Here is a 20,322-nt window from a genome sequence, read left to right as displayed (position 1 = left end):
AGGTTGCCGTTCCATGCAAGGTAGTCGTCATGGTTAAGACCTAAAAAATAATAGATTTGAAGAAAGAATAATAAATCCTTCAGATGTACAGAAGATTACTTATAAGACCCCCAACACCTCAAACACAACTTTAAGTGTCCATTTCTTTTTATAGTTGTAAGTAATGATGTTTCACTAATTTAAAAAAAAAATAACAATATCAAGGTATATCTCTATTATTAACTAAAATACCATTTTAAATATTTTAAATCACTATATAAAGGAAAACACATTTAAATTAGTAAATATATATGTTAAGCAATCAAATGTTTCATTCAAGAATTCTGCTGGTCATATGAGTTTGGTGGATACTTGCTTAATCCTCTTCTATGTGCCACTCTAACATGCTGGTTCAAACAAACCTTATTCTTAAACCAAACAAAGCACAAGTGGCACTGCTGCCTTTCATTGGCACAGTGCACAATTCTCAAGTGCCTGGTGGCACTTGTCTTGTGGGTAAATTCTTTCTGGCACATGAGGCATCTCCAGGTCTCTGTATTCTCATTAAAGGCTAGGTATTCCTCCATGTTTAGTCCTGAATGAAATAAAATTTGGTTAGAGTTGGGTTTGTAAATTTTTTTTTCGAAAAATTGGCTATAGGCTAGCCTAGTTGCCATGCCACCAAAAATAATTATGCAAAAATTTTCCAATTTTACATTAATAATTCTTTAATTTAAGAAAGATCCGGTTTTTTAAAATTAAAACTTAAACAAAATTAACCATTAATTCATCTAAATTATTATGCAAAAAATATTCAAACTACCATTTATTATCATATTTAAATAAAAAAAAACTTTGTTTAATACATTTGATATTCATTTTTGTTTTGTTTCATTAGTCCTTTCTTATGCGAGGCTCTTATGTGCTGATCTAGGCAAACCTTATTTTTAAACCATACAAAGCATAAATGACACTGCTGTTTTTCATTGGCACAGTGGATGATGCTGAAATGCCTGGTGGCACTTCTCTTGTGTGTGAATTCTTTCTGGCACATTAGGCACCTCCAGGTTTCAGTGTTCTGGTTGAATGCCAGGTAATCCTCCATGGACACTCCTAAAATAAATGTTATGTCAGTAACATTATTTTTAATGAGTGCTTTCACTCAAAAATAATCTTGAACACCAAATCCCCTATTGTTGAAAAATTGAAAAAAAAACTTGTTTTGGTGGAAATGTTTAAAAACAAGTCCTCATCATCATAAAGATATTGTAACATTTGAAATCAGATATCATCTTGCAAATGTCTTAATTTATCAAGCAGAGAAGTAATCTATCCATTATTCATATAAAACATTAAAAAGTTGGTAGCAGATATTTCCTTAATAGATTTAATCGTATCATATAAAAGAAAAAGACAAAAAATGACTGGAAACTTAGTTATACAATAATAAAAATCCCTACTATATTTCTAAATATTTAAAATTTCAATTAAACATATGAATCAATACATTTGATAATCAACATTATTTTGTTTTACAAGTCCTTTCTTGTGCGAGTTTCTAATATGTTGATCCAAGCAAACCTTATTTCTAAACCATGCCAAACATAAATGACATTGTTGCCTCTCATTATCACAATGTATGATCTTCAAATGTCTTATGGCACTGTACTTGTTTCTGAACTCTTTTTGACATATCAAGCATCTCCAAGTTTCAGTATTTTCATTGCGGGCCAGATAATCATCCATATTCCATTGTCCTGCAACAAAAATTGTATTGTTAGTTATTTTTAATCATTTTTAAACCAAGAGATGAGATACAACTTAGGGATTTAAAGGTAAAAGACAATAACCACCAATGATGATACACAAATTTTGCCCTTCTGTAGATTACAATTAGTGGTTGAAACGTTTTGACACTCAACTATATGAATTAACTAATCAAAATTCAAGGAACAAGAAAACGTTATTTTAAGGCTTTAGGGACTAGTGTAAAAAACAGTCTAATGTCCCCTCTCTCCCTGGATATAACATTAACTATAGAAGCCAAGAAATGTTTTATATTTCAGTTACAGTTATTTTCTCTTACAAATCCTTATATAAAAGTAACAAGATGTCTGCCTGTCTCTTTGTAATGAAGAATCTTGCTATCCGCTGAACCGAAATGGTTCTCTTTTATCCCATCCCCATCCAACTAAAATATTGAGGTTGGAGGCCTCGACCTCCCCCTTACTACAAGTGCCCCTAGAGGCCTCCGCTGTAACTACATACTCCTTAAAAATTGAACCTAATCTGAGTTTGGCATGTGTCATACTTTAATCCACCATCATGAAAAAGTTTTAAATAGCGCTTAAGTTATGTTTATTTATATAGATATGGATTTAAATGCAATCATAAAATTTTCACTGATACATTTGATATTCCTGTTTATGCTGTTTAACAAGTCCTTTTTTATGTGCCACTCTGACATGCTGGTCAAGACAAACTTTATTCTTGAACCAAACAAAGCAGAGGTGGCACTGTTGTTTCTCATTGGCACAGTGCATTATCTTGAAGTGTCGCGCGGCATTGTGCTTGTGGGAGAACTCCTTCTGGCACATCAAACACCGCCAGGTTTCCATATTTTCGTTCCATGCCAGGTATTCATCCATGTTCAAACCTGTAGTAAGAGACATGTCAATATTGAATTAAAGAATAGCTGCGCTATTGAAATTAATATTTAAACAATAAAACAAAAATGACACATATTTTTTTCTGGCCAATATTGAGATCTATGAAACATAAAATTGTTTTTAAAACTTTGTTAAAATTAAAAATAAATCACCAAATAAAAAGTGAAAAATCGTTTGTTAAGTATTCCTATTACAATCATATTTATACAAAAACTAAAACAATACACTACAAATTAATGTATACAATATTATAATCTACAATTGTTTATATTACAATTATAATTTATTTTACAAATATTCATGAGTAATCAAGAAATATGTGCATTGGTACAACATTTCTTAATTAAAATAAACTAAAAAAACTGTCTTTACTTTCCCAGTTCTTCACTCAATTTTAAAACCAAGTTTCAGGTCCTCATTCACTTGATTTTGTGACAAATTTGGATACTTATTCTGATTTGTCAATCCTCGTTTATGAATCTCTCTGACATGTTGGTCCAGGCTGACCTTATTCTTCCTCCAGATGAAGCAGAACTTGCACTGCTGCCTCTCATTTGTACAGTGAACCAGTTTCAGGTGTCTTGTAGCATTGTGTTTGTGGGAAAATTCCCTCTGACACATGAGACACCTCCAGGTGGCCAGATTTTCGTTCCAGGCCAGGTATTCGTCCAACTGGATACCTTCTTCAAGCTGGATACCTAAACATATAGAATAGTCAGTAAACTAATCAATAACAATGGGGCATCCAATAAATCAAAATTAAAATGATACAGTTTTGTTTACTATAATTTTTCATGCTATACGCCCTGAAATAAATCTGAAAAAATGAAAGCTAAGTAAAAAAATAGGGATTCCTGGTTTAAAAATGGCAGCTGTCCTGATTTGGTTCAACATGAAGAATATGAACTAACTTTAAACTTCCTTTAAATTCTGAACATAACTGGTTTATATTTGTTGTTTTTATTTTTACTTGTCATACAATATTAAGCTGAGGGTTTTTTAAGTCCTTTAAAATGAACTTCTCTAACATGAATATCCAAATAATAACTGTTTTTCCTCCAGATAAAGCAATACTGGCATTGTTGTCTATCATCTGAACAGTGAACTTGTTTCAAATGCCGCGTAACATTGCTTTTCTTGGCAAATTCTCTGAGACACAACAAACATCTCCACAAATTAAGGTTCTCGTTGAGGGCAATGTAGTCTTCTAATTTCACACCTAAACACAAAGATTTTGTTAGATAAAGTTGTTTATAAAAAACAGATAGGTTAATTTTAACTTCTTCAGCAAAACTACTAACAAAAAAAATTTTTGGTTTAATAACTTACTACCTACTTAATAAAATTCTAGTAATAAAAATAAAATATGATTTTTTTTATTTATTTCAAATGAATTAAAGATGGAAATAAAAATTGTAACATATATATATATATATATACATATGCTTCAACAGAAATTATATAATCATTATAATTTTTGTTTAGTCAAGCCTTTCTTATGAAAATCTCTAATATGTTGACTTAGACTGACTTTATTCTTACTCCAAATGAAACAAAATGGACATTGTTGCTTTTCATTAGAACAATGAACAAGTTTTAAATGTCTAGTGCCATTGTGTTTGTGTGAAAATTCTCTCTGACACATAAGACACCTCCAAGTGTTCAGGTTTTCGTTCCAGGCCAGGTATTCTTCAAGTTGAAGACCTAAACAAACATACAGATATGTTAGTAATCACTATAAATGGTGTTTGATTGATTGGTGTCCTTTTATATGGTAAGAATAACATTAGGATAAAAAGAATATTATATAAAACTATTTTATAAATGTTTATTATACCTATTAATTTTGTGATTAATATCCATTGCAGTTCCAGATTGTAATATCAGAAAAATAATTTAACACAAGATATCAGAACTGTATTGCTAATTTTGGACTTTTGTATAAACAACTTGTTTTAAATGTAAAATTAGCTTGTCAAGCTTGTCTCTGCAACACATTAACACATCCAAATATTAAGTTTCTTGTTGAAAGCTATACCTATAGAAACACAGATATTTTGTCAGAAAAAGTTCTTTACTAGGTTAACTAATCAAAATATTTATTGATCCTTTTTTTCACAAGAGAAGAGTAGTTATTATGAAAGAAAAAGGATCAAATTTAAAAAAATCAAAGTAAAATGATCTTTCTGCAAATTATATGACTTTTCTTTTTGAAATAAGTAATAATAATATACTTTATCACAATTTTTGTTTTGTCAAGCCTTTCTTATGTAAAAGTCTAATATGTTGATCCAGACTGTTTTTATTTTTACTCCAAGCAAAACAAAATGGACATTGTTGCTTTTCATTAGAACAATGAACAAGCTGTAAATGTCTAGTGCCACTGCGTTTAAACGAAAATTCTTTTTGACACATGAGGCACCTCCAGGTGTTCAGGTTTTCATTCCAGGCCAGGTATTCTTCAAGTTGGAGACCTAAAACAAATAGATATGTCAGTAAACAATATTAATAGTATAATATAAAAGATATATACAACATTGATTTTTTCAATGTTTTTTACATTGTTTTTGTGAGTAACATCCATAGCAGTTCCAGTTGTTGTAATGGAATGATAATTTAACACCAGAAATCAGAACCTGTGAGATTATTAGCAATCTTTGGGGTACTTGCTTACATGTGGTAGACTGGAGCACTGAAACCCCCCCCCCCCCCCGCTTAGTTTTGACAAAAATCAAAAATAAGGGGGGGGGTAGTTTTTTAATGTCTGGAAAACGGCAAGGAGGAAAAGTGCAGGGAAAGGCAAAGACTTTTTGTTCAAAACCCCCCCTTAATTTTGAAGAAAATCAAAAATAAGGGGGGGGTAGTTTTTTCACTGTACAACACGCCAGAAAGTTGAGTGAGGTAAATCAAGTAAATCCAGTATACCAGAGGGGAATGCTTATTACAGGGATACTCATGTTTTGGGGCATAATTTCCTTATTTATTGACTGATTTTAAAGTAAAAGTAAAAGGTTTTAATTTTGTGCAAAGTCAAAAAATCCACCTGGGTATTTTCTTCAAATTTTTTAAAGGATTTGAACCATTTCCCAAATCTAACCGTGGGTACCAAGGACACCAGGTGCCCGTATCTCGAGAACGGGTGGTCGGAGAGCGCTGAATTTGCAAGAATTTGCTATGTGAAGGACAGAAATGCTATGTTTTGCAAGAATTTGCTATGTTTTGCAAGGATTTGCTATGTTTTGCAAGGATTTGCTATGTTTTGCAAGAATTTGCTATGTTTTGTAAGAATTTGCTATGTTTTGCAAGGATTTGCTATGTTTTGCAAGAATTTGCTATGTTTTGCAAGAATTTGCTATGTTTTGCAAGAATTTGCTATGTTTTGCAAGAATTTGCTATGTTTTGCAAGAATTTTCTATGTTTTGCAAGAATTTGCTATGTTTTCCAAGAATTTGCTATGTGAAGGACAGAAATGCTATGGTTTGCAAGAATTTGCTATGTTTTGCAAGAATTTGCTATGTGAAGGACAGAAATGCTATGATTTGCAAGAATTTGCTATGTGAAGGACAGAAATGCTGTGTTTTGCAAGAATTTGCTATGTGAAGGACAGATAAACTATTTATGCAAGATTTTGCTATGTGAAGGACCAAAAAGCTAGGTTTTGTGTGGTGAAGGGAGGCTACTTATATCCTCCATCTTGCAAAATCGTTGTTAAGGGAGACAAGTTATGCCCTTCATCTAACAAATTCTCACATAAGGGAAGCTACTTATGTCCTTCCTAGGAAGGTACGTGACTTCTGTCCTAATTAAGGAATGACTTTGTTTTCTTTCCATGATCCAACATTTGTTTTTTATATGGTAAATAAAGGAGATAAAAGTATTATAAAATAATTTTTTTAATATTTTTTTTCAGGTTCTTATATCAGATGGATACTTTAACACAAGGTATTAGATCCACTGTTAGGGATTACCTTAAACTGGTTTAAACATAGCAGCTATCACTTAAGAAACACTTAGTATCAAAATTCAATCAGCTGATCTAATTTTAACTGTACAGTACATTTTACAATGTACAAACTTGAAATTCCACAAGACAATTACACATTATTATATCTTATATATGGTTTAAAGATTGAATCATATTTGTAACTCAAAACTATGTATTGGTAACTTTGTTTTTTAAAATACTATTTTTCTAATTTAATATCATGATTCAATAAATATATTTTCTTTTGTATAACCTATTAAAAAGATGATACATAAAACTTCTTCTAGATAAAGAAATATATTTCAGAACTTTAAAATACATTTAACTGAAAATAATATACCTTAAAGATTTGATTATCAATATTGATTTGTCATAAATCATATTTATTCATCAATTTTAATATCTTTTATGAGTCCTAAGAAGGTTGAATGAATAAGTTTCAGATGTTTAATGGCATTTTCTTTATATGCAAATTCTATCTGGCACATGATGCACCTCCAAGTTTTCAGGTTTTCGTTCCAGGCCAGGTACCCCTCCAGATCAACTGAAAAACAAATTGAAATTATTAAAAGGGTGGAACCTTTCCAAGCAAATAAGGTAAAACTTTTTTCACAAAAAGACATCTAGATATATATTTAAAATAAGCCCTGCCAGGGCAATAAAGGACAATAGAAGTTAAATTAATCCACGAACCAACTGTCAACCTGAAAATTATAATTACCTCAGCAGTAATTTCACAAACATAAACTATGAAAAGATAAGGTAGGCAATTTACAATTGAACACAAGCATTGTTAATATCATGTATTTTTTTTCATTACATAGAATTATAATTATACTATTATGAAATTCATACACAAACACATTTAAGAAGTGTTATGATACCTATTTTGATTAGTATAATGGAGCCCTTTCTTATGAACCTCCCTGATATGCTGATCCAAACTAGTTTTATTCTTCCTCCAAATCAGACACAAATGGCACTGTTGTCTCTCACTGGCACAGTGTACAAGTTTAAAGTGCCGGTTGGCACTGAATTTCTGTGCAAATTCTCGTTGACATATGAGACACCTCCATGTGTTCATTGTTTCATTTCTAGCCACGTATTCTTCCATTGGCAGCTCTAATAAAAAATAAAAATGTTAATATTTTTTTTTATAAGATAAGCTTTAAGACAAAATCACTTTTCTTCAAATTTGTCAACATACTACTTAACAAAAATATTATAATAGACTGTAAAAAAAAAACATTTTTAGGGCTTATATTTTAGTTTCAGAATTTTTAACATCAAAATCAGTGATTAGCAGGAGCCAATCCTTTCTTATGGACCTCCCTGATGTGTTGGAACAGGCTCACTTTATTCTTTCTCCAAATAAAGCAGAGATGGCACTGCTGCCGTTCATTGGCACAGTGGACAAGTCTAAAGTGGCGTCCGGCACTAGATTTCTGAGAAAACTCTCGTTGGCACATCAAGCACCTCCATGATCTAGAGTTATGGTTCCAGGCCAAATATTCGTCCACCTTCAAACCTAAAACAAGACAAAATGTGAGCAAAAAGTAAAGACTTAGAGTCAAACACTAAATTCAACTTCTATTGTTTTAAAATTTGGAAATGTAGAATAATGTATTAAAATTAATCACAAATAAGGTCGAACAAACAAAACTTTGATGCTGAATTATAATTAATGGTGGAAAACTTAGGGGCATCATCAATTTTAGCCACTCCACTCCCCGCAAAAAAAACCCTGAAAAATAAGCATACTACTAAGATAGGTTAATAAATATCGTAGAAAAACATTACTATATATTCCATCCTTCAATTTTTTGTAAACTTTCCTAGCAAGGTAGAGTACATAATAAATTAAGAATCTAAAATATAAATAAATAACAAAATTAATTAAATAATATCAAAATAAAATCTATTTTTATTCATTAGCTCAATTATTTGATTAATATATAGTTAAAAGATATATTTTCCTTGGATAAAAACATAGAACAATGAATGATATATAATTATAGATTATTACCTATCAAAATCCAATAAAGGTACCAAAGATATTAAGAAAACAAATGTAAAAAGTGGTTATGAAACTTTGGGTACCAGAATAATTGACAGTCTAATGCCCCATCTCTTCGCTGCCTGACTTTAACTCAATCCTCTTTTATGAACCTCTCGAATATGCTGATTGAGGCTGACTTTATTCTTGCGCCAGATGCCGCAGAACTTGCACTGCTGCCTCTCATTCTCACAGTGTACCAGCCTCACGTGCCGGATGGCACTGGACTTAAAGCCAGTCTCCTTGTGGCACATCAGGCACCGCCAGGTAGAGTTGTTCTTGTTCCAGGCCAGATACTCGTCTATATTCATCCCTGCAAGCATTGGAAAATTAACAAATGATTAATTTTTCCTTCAAGGTAACTTTATTCCTTGTTTATTGATAAATACGGAAAGAAAAACAATGTCTTCCATAGTTTAAAAAAACAAACATGAAGAGAATAAAATCTAGTAATTATTAATGAATTATATTGAAAGAAAATTTCTTAGATTTAAAAGTTACTTAGTATGTTTGTATGTTTTAATATTTTTATTGTCCTATCAAGGAATAAACTTGTTATATTGAACAGGAAAACTAATAATAAAATAGAATCACAATGCTTTCTTATGCACCTCTCTGATATGCTGGCTCAAGCCAACCTTATTTTTCAACCACTTTAAACAGAGATAACACTGTTCCCGTTCACTTTCAAAATGAACCATTTTCAGGTGTCTACCAGCACTTGATTTTGTGGAGAATTCTCTTTGACACATTAAACACCGCCATGTCTGTAGCTGACTATTCCAAGCCAAATAATCGTCGAAACAACTACCTAAAAAGAAAGAATAATTATTTATCAAATCGTATTATAGGCTTTTCGCGGATATTAAAAAAAAAATTAAGATTAAAACCAGTTTTGTTAATCCCTAGAACAAAACTGGTGTTAATTTTATCATTTTAATTTTAATATTATCTGTATGCAATACATGATTTTTCTGTATGGCTGAGAACCGGTTGTAATCCAGCAGATTTTAATTGGATTCGAAGCCATATTGGAATAGTTATTTCTCGCACCGTATTATAAACAGCTTTCCGCGGATATAGAATGTACAATTATTAGATTAAAACCAGTTTTTTAAGCCCCGAGGTGCCGAAGGCACGGGCTAAAAAACTGGTTTTAATCTAATAATTGTACATTTCTATATTCGTAGAAAACTGGATATAATACGATGCTAGACATAGTTTTTTTCGTATTGATGAGAACCGGTTCCTATCCACCGGATTCGAATGAATACGAGAAATACAGTTAAAAGCTGAATTTTAAAGATTAGGTAGTATATATGTAATAAAAATAACTGAATTTAAGCCATCTACAAAAATGCCACTATTTAAAAAAATCCTAGTTATATGAAAAAATGATTGGCTAAAAATATATTTGCAATTAAATATTAGGTAACCTTCATTAGATTATTTATGACTAGTTCGTATATGCTGGTTTAAACTGACTTGATTCTTAAAATATCTTTGGCATATCTGGCACTGAGCAGGTTCTTGGGGAGTGTGTACACTTCTCACGTGTCTTAGCGCATTGGACCGGTCATTGAACTGGCGTTGACACATTAAGCAGGTCCACAATAGGGTTATGTTGTCAAATTCCAGCCATTCCATCAAATGTGACCATTTGGTACCTAAACAACATAAGTGTTTTGTTAGCACAAATTTTTGAGAATACCAAACAGAAAGAAATTAATCCATATAAGGTTAACTGGAGGCGGCGCCCCTAGCATCAGTGGCTTTGTAACCAAAAAGGGTAGTATTGGGACAGAAAAATAGCCTAGAACAATCCAACAATTTGAGTTTATATTTAGAATAGATAAAACTATAGGATAAATAAATGTATGTACATCAGATACCCTAGACGATGCAGGAGCCCTAAGTGCAGAGGACAATATTAACCTATTTAAAGTAACTATTTAGGGTAAAATTCTAGTTTCATTCACCATAAAAAAAAACTAAAACACTTCCATTATATATATAGACTTTTTTACACAGCAATATATTACAATAAATATTGAAACCTTATTTGTGGAATGATCTGATGTGTTGTTTAAGACTAACATCATGCTTGAAGCATTTGCTGCAGTACTGGCAGTACACCTTTTCCGACTCCATGTGGGTCATCTGTATGTGTCTGATTATAGTTCCTCTGTTGTAGTATTGTTTGTTGCATGCCAGGCAGGTCCACTTGTTGTTGCTGTCCTGGTGGATCCATTCGTCAACTTCCAAAGGGAGAAAATCTACATAAAAAATTTAAATTAATGATGGATTTGACATTTTTGTAATAATGAAGATTGTACAACCCAATCAAGATTTAATAAAAGTCCAAAAAGATTTTAAACCATAGCTAAAAAACTTTAGGGACCAGAATAATTTACAGTTCAATGTCCCCTATCTTCCATGGTTTGTGTCACACCCAGAATCGCGTCAAACTGAAGATGTCAATATGTATTGCCACTTAGCTGGCCAAGTAGTAATATTTACAAGATTTAGGAAAATGCCGTTCCTCGTAAACAGGCAGCGTTGGAACTGAATCATATAGGAATATAATTCAGACAGATGAATAACTAGACTTTATTTATTTAAGTTTAAAATCATGAAATTTATATAAAACTACTAATGAAATCTTTTAATATGTCTTTTTAAGTTAACTCTATTCTTAAAGCAGAACCCACAAATTTGACAGAAAACACTTCTTCTGATTATTTCTCATTGAAACTATACTTAATTTATACTATAATATACGTATCAATTTGCCAAACAGTCAAATAAATGGAAAACCATCAATAAACAAACAAACAAATATTTTGTAAAATTTTGCGATAAAATTAAAATATATGTTCATTAATTAAATTTGATAACCGAGTATTAAATATATTAATATTAGAATAATTATTCATCGCCTCGTATTATAAACAGCTTTCCGCGTATATTAAAATGAAACATTATGAAATCAAAGCCAGTTTTGTTAGCCCCAAGAAGCCGGTAAGGCCCAGGCTAACAAAACTGGTATTCATATTATGATTTTTTTTTAATATTCGTAGAGAACTGTCTATAATAATATACGACACATGATTTTTCAGTATGGCTGAGAACCAGTTCTAATCCAGCGTATATTAATAGGATTCGAAGCCATACTGGAAATATTATTACATGTGTGTGTACATATGTTGTCTAAGTGAGGTCTCATTCTTATAAATTCCATGGCAAACATGACATTCAACTCGAGGATTTTCCATGTGTTGTATCTTAAAATGTCTCCTGATGTTGTCCTTGCGGAGCCCCGTCCCCTTGCCGCACATCAAACACTTCCATGTATTTTTTTCTTCGTCAAAGGCAATCCATGACGCAATTTCACCTACATTAAATTTTTTTTGTTAATATATGTATTTTTATGCAGGGATCTAAAGGGATAAGACATTGGTCAATAAATTGATGTAGATCCCCAAGGATAATACACAAATTTATCTCTTGGTGGTTGAAACGTTTGGACACTCAACTTAATGTACCAACCAATTAAATTCAAAAAAGGTTCTTGAAGTTGATAAGCCAACGAATAAGAAAATGTCATTATAAAACTTTGGGGACTAGTACAATACAATTACACAGCCCAGTGTCCCCTCCATACCTGATTTTCAAAACAGTATTGAGACATTATTGCTTGACCCACTGTACTATGAAATTTCCTTGCAATTTTCTCTACATCGAAAAATTTTTGAAATGGCAGGTGTCCCAGGTTCAATGAAACATTCAGAAGAGAAGCTTGATAATGGAAACATCTTTAATATTTTACAGAGAACTAGCGGCTTCGCCCCTAGCCTCTAGGGGCTCTGCCCCAAGAGGTATAATTACATCTTCTATTACTTACCCAGCAGAATGGATCGCAAATTTTCGCACCTACCCAGCAGGAAAACATTTTCTCGTTTAAATAACGAATTCGCAAAATTCGTAAAAAAAAATAGTCTAATGTGTTCTCAAGAAAATTACTACTGGTGCTGCTCATAGTCTAATTTGTTCTCAAGAAAATTATTTTTTTGGGGGGGGTAAATTTTCATTTTTGGGGGGGTTGGGGGTGTCCCACCCCCCAAGAAAATAGCTTAAAACCACCACAGGACCGATAGGTATATACCCTGAAGAGTAGAATCCAATCGGTTCAGTGGTTACCGAGATCTTAAGCTTCAGACGGACGGACGGACAGACGGACGGACGGACGGACAGACATCAAGCTACTTTGTATTATAGATTATGATATTGAATTCAAAGTGATAAAAGCAGAATATATTGTAAAATAATTAGTATATCAACAAGTTATTTTTTGTTATGAAACTTATAAAAATTGCCAGTTTACAAGTTTCACCACCCCTGATCTCTGTTTCTGTGATATTTTCTAATATGATGATCAAGACTTTTATCATTCTTGAACTCTTTCTGGCATTCAGTGCAGTAAACCTTCTGATTCTCCATGTGAACAAGACGGATATGTTGTCTTATGTTCCCATTTTGCACAGTTTTCTTCTCGCAGACAAGACACATCCACATGTTCGTTACGCAGTCATAACTCAGCAAGGAATCAATCTCGCCACCTGACAAACAACAAATAAATGAGAAATTGATTAGGATTAAGAAAACCACAGGGATCTAAAGGGATAAAACAATGGCCGATAAATTGATTTATATGTCCAATGATGATACAAAAAATTACCTCTTCTATAGACTGCAATTAGTGGTTGAAACCTTCGACACTTAACTTAATTAACCAACCAATCAAAAATTCAATAAAGTCACCAAAATTGTTGAGCCGACGAATAAGGAAAACTTATTATAAAACTTTGGGTACTTGTGTAATAAACAACCCAATGTCCCCTCCCTCCCTCCAAAAAACACAAATAATATTATAAAGTTTCTTTACATTTACAATTACATATCGAGATTACAAACATTGGATCAAGTCAAGCTGAGTATGCCAATAGCCTGTTTTGGCACACACTACTTGACTTGGGGGAATATTGGCATACTCTACTTGACTAGGGGGAATATTGGCACGCTCTGTTTTACTTGTTGCCATTGGCACACTCAGCTTGACTTGATCCCAAACATTTAATATGACTAAGTATTGTTATTCATTATTAGTAGCGAAGAAAGATACTCTATTATTTACTTCGTCTGTCAGTCAGTCCATAACACTTTGGGGGGAAAAGTAATTTTCTCAGCTGCTATTGAAGATGGACAAGTTTTTTTTCAGTGAAGATTCCTATGAAATATGCGCATCAAATCTATACCTATATTGTTTTGTCCATCTGTCTGTCGATCATGATTCATAAGATATTAACCTTATTTTTCAATTGTTTCGTTATTTTCATTGATTTTTCTCAAATTCTGAACTATAAACTAAACATCTGATCTATAACTCACTTTGTCCGTTTGTCCATTCCATAACTCGTTTGTCCTTCGCTACTTATGACTGTTGTCATCCTTAGTTTAATACTTTTGATTTGTGACTAGAAACATTTGAATTATAAAAGTTTTATAGGCGTATCTTTGGTTTTCATTTTTGACACATTGGTAGGATTAATAGCTGCATTGTTAAATCACTTTTTCTCATCATTAGCTTCTTTTTAAAGAAGGTTTTGAAAGATCCCAATAACCTTTAATTGAATCAAAGTCCATAGATCCATTCTTGGAAACTAGTAGGTATGCTGATCAGATTTTTGTTTTCTGTTAGAACTAACTCCGTGGACCATTCGTCTGTGCTTGTTAGTCAGGTTTTTGTTTCCTGTTTGAACTAACTCCGTGGACCATTCGTCTGTGCTTGTTAGTCAGGTTTTTGTTTCCTGTTTGAACTAACTCCGTGGACCATTCGTCTGTGCTTGTTAGTTAGGTTTTTGTTTTCTGTTTGAACTAACTCCATGGAACATTCGTCTGTGCTTGTTAGTCAGGTTTTTGTTTCCTGTTTGAACTAACTCCGTGGACCATTCGTCTGTGCTTGTTAGTCAGGTTTTTGTTTTCTGTTTGAACTAACTCCATGGACCATTCGTCTGTGCTTGTTAGTCAGGTTTTTGTTTCCTGTTTGAACTAACTCCGTGAACCATTCGTCTGTGTTTGTTCAGAACAATCTTGTTCTTCAACACTTTGTAACACAAATCACATTCCATTTCCTGAAAAAATAGTATCTGTTAAAATGTAAATATCATTTTAGTTTATAATAACATTTTATTGGAGGGGTCAATTTTTTATAGGGTCGAATTCTCTTGGAAGGAGAGTGATGGTACCCTCCCAAAATAGTTAAAATTCTTCCCAAGACCTATGAGAAGCTAAATTGTTAAGGTGAACCATATCGGATCAGCGGTTAGCGATATCCCCCTTGTTACAAACAGACAAACAGATTAGACATTCTGTTACTTTATAATATTAGTTAAGAATCTTTTGAAGGCAGTCTATTTGTTTCTTAATGTTTGTTTAGTGTTCTATCAGCCAAAAACTAAAAGTGTTAAAACAGCTTGCTGTGCAATCACAATTTTTATGAGGAACTTATCAATATATCATATGTGCTTTGAAATATCAATTTTATACCTAGGTCCTATTAAAAACAGGGTTTTATATAAAGTACATATAAGAGAAAATCATAAAATAGATATCTTACTATGACGGACGGACGAAAGAATCTACAGACAACCCCTAGATAGATAGTAGCTTCGAAACAAAAAATTAATACCTGGTTCCCCATGTGGGCAGTTTCAAAGTGTCTCTTGGCACTGCTCCTGAAGGTGAAGTCCTTGCTGCAGATGACACAACTCCATTTGTCACCAGCGCCAATGGGAATAAAGAACTCACCCTCAAATTCTGAAATATGCATTTTTTGTTAGTTTATACATACATAGATATTTTTTTTAACTAAAGAAGGACTATTTTGTCCAAAAACATTACAATTGTAACGAACATTATAGTAAAATTAAATGCTAAAGATAATTGTTATAAACAGAGAAACTATCTACCTAGGTATTCCTACGTCAGAAAGTTTAAAACATTTAATATTAATCTAAACGGACTGATATTACATTATTAAGAAGTTATATATTCAGAAATTAAAATTACTTTCATGTATTTAACACAAGAATTTATACAAAATAAATGCATATGATTCATCTAAACATACAAAAATAATAGGTAGGTTAAAAAAATATGAAAAAATATATAAAAAAAAATAAAAATAAAGGCAGATCATTAAATTGAAGATGTGAGCAATTTGTACATTAGTGTAAAATCTAAAACTACAATAAAATTTTAATGATACAACCAAATTCAATCTTAAAGCAATAAATAACTTAGGATTTACAATTCAATGAATGTACATTATTCATTTGTTTGATACACCGTGAATTTTCCTGAGATGAGAGAAGCGCGAATGCCGCGTCCTAAACACTTTGGGACAGAGCATGCAGGGCAGATCTAGGTGCAGGTGCAGGGACTCAATATGCTTCTTCAGGTCGGACTTCTGTTGGGACACCTTGCCACACATGGTGCACTCCCAGTGCTTGCTCGACATCTGCAGGCTCATCTCAGCTATCTGCTCATCCAAGTCTAAAATAGGAAAATAAAGCTGAACATAAAAATGCAAAACAGAAGAAAAAGGGAGCACAAGACAGAAAAAGCAACAAATAAATTCAAAATAATAAAAGCTTCTTATTTTAAAAGTTGTATTTTTTTAGACATTTATTATATTAATATGGATAAAGAACACGTGGATTTTGTGAGATATTCTTGGATACCCTGATTAAATGTTTCTCCCAGCTGGATAATTTTTCAAAACCCCCTCTTATGACTTTTTCCCATCCCTCCCCCTGACCATGGAGGAACATATTGACCAATATATGAGGACTATATTAGCAACCTAAATAAAAATGACAACAAAAATTCTATTGTCACAATATCCAAGTATATTATGTACGTACAGTACATTTTAGTCATACAATTAGTTCCATTGATTCACTGTAGCTTTTCCTAGCTTGATATTATGTGCAAATCTCATGTGTTGATACCAGAGGTGACTTGCTTTAAAACTTTTATCACAATATTCACATTCATACACCACATTCAGATGGAGAGCTTCAATGTGTTTGCGCAGGTCACTCTTTCGGTTGGAAACTTTCTTGCATGATACACATGACCATGTTCCTATGGAGTTTCTTCGCATTAATGCTTCAATTTGGTCCTTGTGTGGCAACTCATACAAGCCTGAAATTAATTAAAAATGTTAGAATAAAAATAATCAAACAAAATAAAAAAAAGTAGGTATACATTGTGGACAAAAACAGTCAACTTTGATTGATTATTTTATTTTTGACATATATTTAATCAAGTGAATGTATTAAAAGATTCATAAAGCATATGCAAAATAGTTCTTTCTTCCCTTGCCATTTTTATGAACACTACTTTTATGCACACCCACACTATTCCTAGTATTGTATTGTTTGTTGCATATATCACAAGAGAATCTCAGATTTAGATGAATCTCAACGTGATTTCTCATATGTTGCTTTGTTGAGCTTATTTTCCCGCAGAAACCACATGAGAATGTTCCATCCTCCAGCTGGTGAAGACCCTTATCCACCATCAGATCAATTTCTGAAATAGATAGATAGGTTTATGAGACGATTAGGTATAAATAACAGTTATTTTTTCGAAGCTACTTATAGTAGGTAAAGAATTTTACATAACTAAATAATATAAATCACATAAAAAAAACTTAAAAGAATTATTATGAATAATCGTTTTATTTTACAGCAAAGGCAACGAGAAAAAAAATATTACATGAAATAGGTTATGATATACACAAGAAATATTTGGTTGATACGAAAGTAATGCTAAACTGAGGTTAATGAGAGTATTTACATTGCTAGTTGCTTCTTCCCTAGCATATTAAGGGGGAAGGGCTTCGCTAAAACAAAGATGTTAATTTTCTAAGGGCGCTGGGGGGAGACAAATCAGTAAGCAAATACATGCCCTGAACCTATACTAGACTTTCTTGAAAATTGTAAAGCGATCGCTCCAGCCATTTATGAGATTTTAACGGACAAACACACACATACATAGCTTACTACTTTGTGTTATATTATGGGATATAAGATAATTCACAAACAATATAGTCTATATGGAGTAGAATTATTGGAATTGAAAGTTGATTTCCTCTAAATGCACTTGGATTTAAAAGTCCCGGTTGGATTTTGGCCACGATTTAAACGCATATGTTGATTTGGTAATATTTCAAAAGCAAAAGTAAACTTAAAAAGTTAGTGATAGATATTCTTTTTGTGCTGCACATTTTTATGAACATTCAAACTGTTCTTAGTTTTGTAAGTCTTTAGACAGATGTCACAAGTATATTTAATGTTCAGATGTGTTTCCACGTGGTTGCCCAGGTTCTGTTTGTGTCTACTTGTCTTCCCACATACAGCACAAGAGTATGATCCGTCGTTTTCATGGTTTATGTTCATCTCAATTTGCTTGGCAATGTCTAAAACAAATAAGAATATGTTAATCTAATGGCTTGGTTATTAGTTTTCATTTAAATAATATTTAATAATCTAAAAATCTTTTACCATAACCTATAAAAACAAAAAGTTTTGAATTTATTCTAGGTAATTACTTTATTTGTTACACACAAAATAAAAATATGGAGGTACAAAGATTAAAAGCAAGTACTAAGTAGGTATATTAATTCAAAAGTGAGTAAAATAAAAAGGTTTCTAATTTATAAACATAACTAGAAGGAATCCGCCAAAAAAAGTGTATAAAGTTTAAGTGATTTTTATTTTTTAGCAGCAAAGACAAATGCTTATTTTCCATATTCCTACTAATTTGGTTACAAAACTAAAAAAACACAGTTTAATGCTCACCCTGAAGCTAACTAGACAATGTACATGTATAGTAGAAAATAACATAATATAAGCGCATACATTTAAAAAATAATACAATAATAATAAAGATATAGTTAAGATATTTAATGAGATTCTAAGAGTAATACTTGAGCAACATAAAAAAAACAGTAATCAATTATGGAATTTAAAATATCTTTTCTGAAGTTGTTTGTATTTTATAATACTGAAACTAAGAACTTCGAGGGAGGGAGAGGACAATAGGCTGTTTATTACACTAGACGCCAAAGTTTTATAATAATGTTTTCTTAATCGTTGGCTTAACAGCTTTGGGGAATTACAGTGAATTTTAATTGATTGCCTTATCCTATGTGACCCCTGAAGAACTTCATTTTTCTTTTTTGTTTCGACCAATTGATCTTTCATAAGCATTTACACTGTTACTGTAATTTTATGGCACAAAAACAGAGAGGTAGGAGGTAGCATCACTTTCAATACATCTTTTTATGCTTCATACTCTTGTGAACAATCAGGCTGTTTCTTGTCTTAAAATTTCTCCCACATTCGTTACATGGCAACTAAAAGTTTTATGTCATTTTTAATTTTTATAATGATTTCTAAATATATACCACAGAATCATTTCCTCCCTCAACGTTAATTTTGAATCTTAAGCCCTAATCAAAATATGTAATACATATCAAAATAGGCCAAAAAGGGGGGGGGGGATTTTAATGCAACCATCTCGTAATCAATGTATAAATGGCACTTAGAATTCGAATTTTGATCTGAAATTTTGCATGAGTAATCCTTGGTAAATCTATTTTCCCTAAATCGAACAAAAAGTTGGAAAAGTAGCGGCTAACGGCTGGCGGCTCAGCCGTTCAGCCATTTTTCGGCCATTTTCAAGGGAAATCCATCACGAAACCTATCTACAAATAATACTCTTTTCCGCTCCAAAACGTATTCAAACGGATCTAGCCGGTAGTTGCTGGTACTAGAAATCTAAAAAAATGTTTTTTTGTATCATTTCACATGATTTAAAGCAAAAACATGTTTCAAAAAGTTGATTCCTACTTAATTTATGACAGATTTGCCCTAAAAATAGCCTAAAAACGACTAAACGGCTGAGCCGTCACTTTTTAACTTATTGTTCGATTTAGGGAAAATAGACCTACCAAGGATTACTCATGCAAAATTTCAGATCAAAACTCGAATTCTAAGTGCCATTTATACATTGATTACGAAATGGTTGCATTACCCCCCCCCCCCTTATTTTAGTTATTTACAAGGACAAAAGACAATTAAAAATCGCCGTTATCCCTAAAGTCAATTGGCTCAATGAATTTGAAATTTGTAAGTAAAATAAAATTTAAGTGATGTTTTTTAAAGTACTAGCGGCTTCGCCCCTAGCCTCTAGGGGCTGTGCCCCAAGAGGTTTGATCAACTTAATTTTTCGTATTTTAGATTTAAAAAGAAAAAGTAAAAAAAAATTTTTTTTTGGGGGGGTGTTTTTCATTTTTTGGGGGGGTTGGGGGTGTCCCACCCCCCAAGAAAATAGCTTAAAACCATCACAGGACCAGTAGTTATATTCCCTGAAGAGTAGAGCCCAATCGGTTCAGTGGTTACTGAGATCTTAAGCTTCAGACGGACAGACAGACGGACAGACAGACAGACAGACAGACATCGTTCTACTTTGTATTATAGATAGTGTCCTAATATAACACC

The 20,322-nt window shown here is 32.3% G+C and overlaps 1 protein-coding gene across 23 annotated transcripts in view; it reads right to left on the bottom strand.

The window, feature by feature from the left end:
- The window catches only part of LOC145323193 (uncharacterized), a 100,518-nt gene that overhangs the window by 45,783 nt on the left and 34,413 nt on the right, over nt 1–20,322 (bottom strand). The window contains exons 3-4 of one of the 23 annotated variants that reach the window (XM_080165637.1): nt 15,438–15,565; nt 14,745–14,880 (exon numbers count right to left, since the gene is read on the bottom strand). The exons of 15 other annotated variants lie outside the window; for them this stretch is intronic. In XM_080165637.1, coding sequence (XP_080021763.1) covers nt 14,770–14,880; nt 15,438–15,565 — 239 coding nt within the window. In that variant the 3' untranslated portion in view covers nt 14,745–14,769. Of the gene's footprint in view, nt 1–790; nt 1,093–2,320; nt 3,868–4,013; nt 5,123–7,422; nt 8,162–14,744; nt 14,881–15,437; nt 15,566–15,807; nt 16,958–20,322 lie in introns of those variants that run through there. 7 more of the 23 variants (XM_080165623.1, XM_080165600.1, XM_080165620.1 and 4 more) reach the window with 7 other exon arrangements.

Source organism: Acartia tonsa, chromosome 6 (assembly GCF_053477335.1).
Source record: "Acartia tonsa isolate MP-2025a chromosome 6, ASM5347733v1, whole genome shotgun sequence".
In the NCBI taxonomy this organism is placed as follows: domain Eukaryota; kingdom Metazoa; phylum Arthropoda; class Copepoda; order Calanoida; family Acartiidae; genus Acartia; species Acartia tonsa.
Note: the sequence above shows the minus strand (reverse complement) of the source record. Positions and strands in the feature narration are given on the sequence as shown.